This window comes from Podarcis cretensis (assembly GCF_951804945.1).
Source record: "Podarcis cretensis genome assembly, chromosome: 7".
Classification (NCBI taxonomy): domain Eukaryota; kingdom Metazoa; phylum Chordata; class Lepidosauria; order Squamata; family Lacertidae; genus Podarcis; species Podarcis cretensis.
Window position 1 is genome coordinate 90,493,909 of NC_137176.1, and position 6,863 is coordinate 90,500,771.

At 44.6% G+C, this 6,863-nt stretch overlaps 1 protein-coding gene across 1 annotated transcript; it reads left to right on the forward strand.

Annotated features, from left to right (window-relative positions):
* The first annotated feature begins 506 nt into the window (after positions 1-506).
* Positions 507-4,993, forward strand: LOC307220546 (ly6/PLAUR domain-containing protein 2-like). The gene is made up of 3 exons (XM_079984567.1): positions 507-722; positions 3,093-3,212; positions 4,718-4,993. Exons 1-3 carry the CDS (start codon positions 671-673, stop codon positions 4,927-4,929), a joined length of 384 nt encoding a protein of 127 aa, XP_079840693.1. The 5' UTR covers positions 507-670; the 3' UTR covers positions 4,930-4,993.
* The last annotated feature ends 1,870 nt before the right edge of the window (positions 4,994-6,863 follow it).

The following is a 6,863-nucleotide window of genomic DNA, read 5'->3' on the forward strand; positions in this document are numbered from 1 at the left end:
GCAATTTTACACACCAAGCAAAACGAAATGGCATTGATTTGACCAAAATAGGCCAAAGTCATGCTACCAGTTTTTAGCACCCCTCATTTGGGGAAGTGGAAAGGTGAAAAATTCACCGGTATCGATAACCCTCACCACAAATGGCTTTTGCACCGTCAGAAGCCCAAGACCCCAGCAGACAAGAAGGTGCGTCAGAGATATAGCTGTCAATGTTTCCCATTTTTTAAGGGAAATTCCCTTATTACAAATAGGATTCATCGCAAGAAAAGGGAAAAGTTGACAGCTATCGTCAGAGAGGACTGTCTGCCCAGATTTCCAGCACTGAGCTCCAGGTAACCGTTCAGGTCTACTTCTGTCCCAGATCAAGCCTGCGTGCTTTTTTCTTTTTTTTTCTGACTGACACCTCTCTGTTCCCTCTTGTTCGCTCCTGGGCATGTCCCTAGAAGAATAGGGTGGAGGGTGGAGGAGGTGTGGCCGCAAAGAAAGGCATATCTTCTTCTCAGCGACTGAGAGAGCCCTTTCTCCTTGACAGCACAGCTGAGCGCAGGACAGGAAAAGGGCTGTGGCCAGGTATATAATAAGGTCCCAGCAGAGCCCGGCAGGAACTGGGAACGGGCGCAGAGGAGCCGCCTGGGAGTGTTCAGAAGCCCTCCAGAGTTTGCCTGCAAGGATGAAAGCATTCCTGGCTGTTGGGCTGGCCTTCCTGGCATCCATACAATTTGGTAAGATTCATTTCTATCTAGGGGTGCTCCCGGCGGCTTGGCTGTGAAACTGGGATGGTGGTGTGAAGGAAAGAGAAGCTGAACCCTGCCCTCAAGGAGGTGTCATGGCCACCCAAGAATTGAGAATCTGGAGCTGCACTCTGTACAATCTCAGGGGTGCGCTGCGATTTCTTAAATGGTGTTTCCATGCGCTGCTCTGGTTTCACCAGAAGCGGCTTAGTCATGCTGGCCACATGACCCTGAAGCTGTACGCCGGCTCCCTCTGCCAGTAAAGCGAGATGAGCGCCGCAACCCCAGAGTCGGCCACGACTGGACCTAATGGTCTTTACCTTTACCTTTACCTTTACGATTTCCTAGAAATCGTGGAATTGTAGAATTGGAAGGGAACCAACGGGTCTTCTAGCCCAGCGGTTAGCAACCTTTTTGAGCAGAGGGCCAGTCCACCGTCCCTCAGACCATGTGGTGGGCCGGACTATATTTTTTGGGGAAAATATGAACAAATTCCTATGCCCCACAAGTAACCCAGAGATGCATTTTAAATAAAAGGACACGTTCTATTCATTTGAAAACACACTGATTTCCAGACCGTCCATGGGCTGGATTGAGAAAACAATTGGACCACATCCAGCCCACGAGCCTTAGGTTGCCTACCCCTGTTCTAGCCTAATAATAATAATAAATTTTATTTATACCCTGCCCTCCATGGCCAGAGGCGGGCTCAGGGCGGCTAACACCAGTAAAATTACAATAAAAACATAATGGGGGGGACCAATTTAAAATACAGGCTAAAATGCAATTTAAAATGCAGCCTAAGCACCTTCGATGCTGAAATCACATCTAAAGTGGGAGGGGTGGGTTGGTTATTGGTTTTTTCCCGTCCTTGTTTTCATTATGTATTTTGTGTTTTTTATCTTGTATTTCTGTTGTGAGCCACCCTGAGATCTACAAATATACAAATAATAATAATAACAACAACAACAATAGAATTGACAGGGCTCAATGAAAGATAAAGATATGGAATATTGTGTTTTTATTGTTACTGTTGTATTGATTTTTATGTTTGTTTTTCTCTTTTCCCCCTCTTTTAAGTATTGTTATATATGCTTTGAAAATTTTCTTTTGTTGTTGTTGCTTTCTTCTTTTTTCTTTCTCTGTAATTTTTGAAACTTCTAATAAATATCATTTTAAAAAAAGAAAAAATAGAATTGACAGGGCTCAGCCTTTTTTGTGAAGCTGTGGGGTCCTCATAAGTTCTTGAATGGCTTCTGTGACAGAGGAATTAACAGAATGAATTATTAGTAATAATAAGAACTTTCAGTCTGTGATTTGACAGAGGGGAAGAACATGGGATTGTAGCTGGTGTTAGTGCTACTCAGAGTAGACCCATTGGCATTAATGGATGTGATCCACCTGGAATTATTAGTTTCAGTGGTTCTATTCTGAGTAAGCCTCCATGGCATGAACCCATGGTTTCTTGGTGCTTGATGTCTCAGGATGAAAGACAAAGGAAAGCTTCAACTTACGACTCATGAATCAGGGCTCACTAGATAGATCTGTCCAGGACGCAGGTGGCGCTGCGATCTAAACCACTGAGCCTCTTGGGCTTCCTGATTGGAAGGTCGGCAGTTCGAATCCCCGCCCGTCGCTCTGCCCCAGCTCCTGCCAACATAGCAGCTCGAAAGCACGCCAGTGAAAGTAGATAAATAGATACCACTGTGGTGGGAAAGTAAACGGCAATTCTGTGTGCTCTGGCTTACGTCACAGTGTTCTTTTGCGCCAGAAGCGGTTTAGTCCTGCTGGCCACATCACCTGGAAAGCTGTCTGTGGACAAATGCTGGCTCCCTCGGCCTGAAAGCAAGATGAGCGCCACAACCCCATAGTCGCCTTTGACTGGACTTAACCATCCAGGGGTCCTTTACCTTTACCTTTACTTAGATCAGTGTTTCAAACCTTGGGCCTCCAGCTGTTTTTGAACTACAATTCCCATCATCCCTGACCACTGGTCTTGCTAGCTAGGGATGATGGGAATTGTAGTCCAACATCTGGGAACCCAAGGTTGAGAAACACTGACCCAGATAGATCTATAGATCAGTGGTTCAGCAGCTGCTTTAAATTCAGAAATTCCTGGGTTCATTCCCCTGCATTTCTAAGGAACAGGAACCTTCCTGAAACCATGGAGAGCAGCTGCCAGCCAGTGTAGGAACTACCAAGCTTGATGGAGCAATGTGGTTTGACTCAGTGTATGGCAGTTTCTGACAATCCTTGCAGCGATTTGGCACATTTAATGGCAGACAGAACCAAAGCCCCTCCGCCGGAGGTGAAGACGCAGCTCCAAGCCTGGCGCACCAATTCCCTTTCCTCCTCTTACAGGGCTCTGTTTGCAGTGTTATAGCTGCCAAGAACCCACTGACCTCAGCAACTGCCTGACTTTTGTCAACTGCTCCGCAGACAGCACACACTGCAAGATAACGGTGCACTCGGTGGATTCAGGTAAGGACGTGGGGACGCAACCCAAACCCTGGATCAGCCCTCCGCCAACCAGGGGCACCCTGGTTTCGGACCTCAAATCCCATTTGGCCATTGGTTGCACCGGCTGTTGCGAGTTGTAGCCCAGAACCCTGCGGAAGGGGCGCCAAGATGGCAAAGGCTGGCCTAAAGTGACCCTTTCCTCTGTTCCTGCATTGGCCTTTTATAGAATCGTAGAGTTGTTAGGGATCTCCAAAGCTCATCTAGCCCAACCCGCTCCAAGCACAGTTAAAGAATCACTTTCATGATTTGCATTCAAAACCACTGGTACTTGGGGTCGCTTCTTTGATCCTGCAGCCACTGGCTGCATGCAAGCGATCCACTCTGGGCAGGATCTGTTCATCTCAACAGAAGAGGGCAGTTTCACGAACTGTGTTGCCTCCCTCCATTGAAGGCAGTGGGGTGTAGTGATTAGAGTGTCAGACTGGGACCTGGGATGCGAGGGTTCAAATCCCCACTCACTGGGTGACCTTGGGCCAGTCATTGTCTCTCGGCTTAGCCTACCTTGGAGGAGAGTTGTGATATAAATGTAATGATGTTCATTACGACACTGGTTGAAGAAGAAATCAAGACGGCAAACTTTTTATAAAAGAAATGGAAAATGGTTTATTGAATATTTACAAAAAACAAACAACAACCTGTAAACAGATAAGCACATTGGCAGGATTATTGTAATAACCTGCCGTTATTATATATTTAAAGTAGATAAATAAACGGTCAATTAAGTTAATTTGGATATGTGGAAAATATTAAAAATAAATTTAAGGAACCGCAGAAAGAGGGAAGTCAAGTTCTAAAATGTTTAATGTAAATTTATTGAAATGTATAAAACTGAAAATCATAAATATAAAAAAAAACTATGAGACTGGAGCACTACAGGAGCTCTTAACAGGGGTGTAAGAAGCTCTAAGTGATTAATTAATCAATTTATATATTTTAAGCCCACTTGTGATTTGCACCCCCTAATATTCAAGCTAGGCACACTGCCCTTGACAACTGAGCCAGCGTGCACCTGGGATGCTTTCGCCAATGCACCCTTATCTCAGTCTTTCTCTGCCTCCCCATTCCCGTCCCAAACTGTGGTGCGCATTGCATTCCAAGGTTGCAGAGAGATTTCTAGCCATCAGGAGTGCATCTCCTGTTTATTAGCTCCTGTTTATTAGCTGACCTCGGATAGGTCATCCAGGACATTTGGCAAGCCGTCGGCTAAACAAAGAACAGCCTCCCAACATCCATAACAATAGGAACGAGGATATTTCATAAAATCACAGAATTGTAGAGTTGGAAGGGACCCCACAGGTCATCCAGCCGAACCCTCTGCAGTGCAGGGATATTTTTGCCCAATGTGAGTCTCGAACCCATGTCCCTGTGATTGAGAGTCTCATGCTCTACCGACTGAGCTACCTTACTTTGAAGAACAGCATCACTGAAAAGCCTCCCTTCTCCACCTTCTCTCATTCTTCCTCCAGGATACCCCTTTTTTGGAAACATCACCGTCACCAAATCCTGCGCCAAAAACTGTGTGCCTTCGGAGCCAGATGGGATCGGTGAAACTCGCCCGGTCTACTGTTGTGACACCGACATCTGCAACGTTGGCTCCGGGCAACAGGCCAGGGCCGCAATCTCCGCCACGGCTTTTATAGCTGCCCTCGCTTTCGGCCTCCTGTGGACCAGACTGTAAGGCTTCAGGAAGAGGGCGGGTGGATTTTGGAGGAACATTGCCCAGGGAACAGAAGAGGGGAAGGGGGGGAAAAAACTTGGCCATGTAATCTAGAGCAGGAAAACTTCAGCAATTTCCAGACTGCTTTCAAAGGTTTGTTGCCATTCTCCCTTCAAACGGACATCAAGGGGTCAAGAAAACTTCGGGGAAATAATTGCACAAGAGAGTGAATATCAGGTGCTGTATAATCACCACCCAGCACACCTTCAGCCTGTAACCTGCTTAGCAGTTAAAAACATTAAAAATTATTTTAAGACCTACCCTACAGGGTTGTTGCGAGGATGGGCCAGATCAGGATTGCAAAACCATTTTGCATGCCTAGAGTGCTAGATGTCCTTAGCAATAAATAAACAAGGGTGGTGATATGCATATAAATTTGCTTCCTCCCTAACCAAGTGGTGTGATTTAAATATCAATGGAAGGAACCAACATTTTGCAATCTGATTTCTGGAAGAGAAGGATTTCTGAAATAGGAGGTTGTGACCGGGACGCTCCAGGTGTCCCTGAAAAGAGATGGAAGAATTGTTTTACAGGGTGGGCTTGAGATGGCAGGACCCCTGAACCCGCAAGTGGGGTCTGAGCACCTCAAGTACAGCGTAAGAGGGATCACTCGGGAGACAGGCGCTGCTTAAAAACTGAGAACGGTTTGCGAATAAATAAATATCTTTCTGCTTCTACAGCACTTGCCCCTTTCTTGTTGCAATGCTGTTAGCATTTGTAAACCGATGTTTTAGTGTACCTTATTTGTTAGAATTGGCTGTTTTAAGGATTTAAATAAAAGTGTTTTTTTAAAGAATCCCGTCTGTCGATCACATTATGTTCTGTATCCATCATCACACACAACACATTCAACATTCGAACATGTTACTTAATGTAACCTCTCCTCTGAGAAGATGGAGCTATTGATATAACAAGGTCTTGATTTTGGTCATTAACATTGTTAAAGAAAGGGGTCCACGTTTCTTCATTTCATTTGAATGCTTATATTTCTATGCAAACCTTATAGAGGCACAATTAATATTCCGTTTATGAAATCTTGTGTTTCTTCTTCCCCAGTCTTCAACAGGATTGCTTTAGTAATACTTATAATTCTAGTTATTTTAAGGTGCTGTTCAGCGACTCTTGTCTCCCTGATCTTATTCTGGCTTATTCTTATAATTATTGCAACTTGTAAATTGTTGTATTTTTAGCTATTTTTAAACTGCTGGATTCTGACCGTAATAAACTGGTTGGTTGATTCTGTTTCTATGCTGATTTTCACTCACACGAGTCACAAAGCAGCTTACATACAATGAATGATAACATTGTAGCGCATCACAATCACAACATAAATCATATAAAACAATTAACAGATCATCAGTAAAACAATGACAAGAATCATCAGTATTTATTTTCCTCCATTGGTTCACCCCTAGGATGTCAATCAGGTCAACCAAAGGCCTGGTTAAAAGGGAACGCTTTTGCCTGGAGCCTAAAGGTGTATAATGAAGGCGCCAGGCAAACTTCTCTGGGGAGAGCATTCCACAGACAGGGAGCCACCACAGAGACGGCCCTGCTCTCATGTTGCCACCCTGCGGACCTCTTGAGGAGGAGGCACACGAAGAAGGGCCTCAGAAGATGATCTCAGGTTTGAGAACTTTAAAGCGTTAAGACCAGAAGGTGGAAAACATGAAAACAACGAGAAGAGGCAGGACTGAAGATTTGGAGATAGGCTTCAGAGGTCCAGACTTTGGGGAGCCCCGGAAAATCAATAATTACAATTTGGATTACAATTTGGTCTTTTTTAATTTTAGTTTCTTGTTTTTAATTGGATATTGATGTTGATTCGCTGTTTTTACTGGAAAATCAATAAAAATGATTTTTAAAAAAGAAGATCTCAGGGTCTGGGTAGTAAA

What these genes read in the sequence shown, in the direction of transcription:
- LOC307220546 (XM_079984567.1), top strand. Translation starts at nt 671, where the DNA reads ATGAAAGCATTCCTGGCTGTTGGGCTGGCCTTCCTGGCATCCATACAA. An exon ending in CCTGGCATCCATACAATTTG is followed by an intron (nt 723 to 3,092) that starts GTAAGATTCATT and finishes CTCCTCTTACAG; the next exon opens with GGCTCTGTTTGCAGTGTTAT. An exon ending in GGTGCACTCGGTGGATTCAG is followed by an intron (nt 3,213 to 4,717) that starts GTAAGGACGTGG and finishes TTCTTCCTCCAG; the next exon opens with GATACCCCTTTTTTGGAAAC.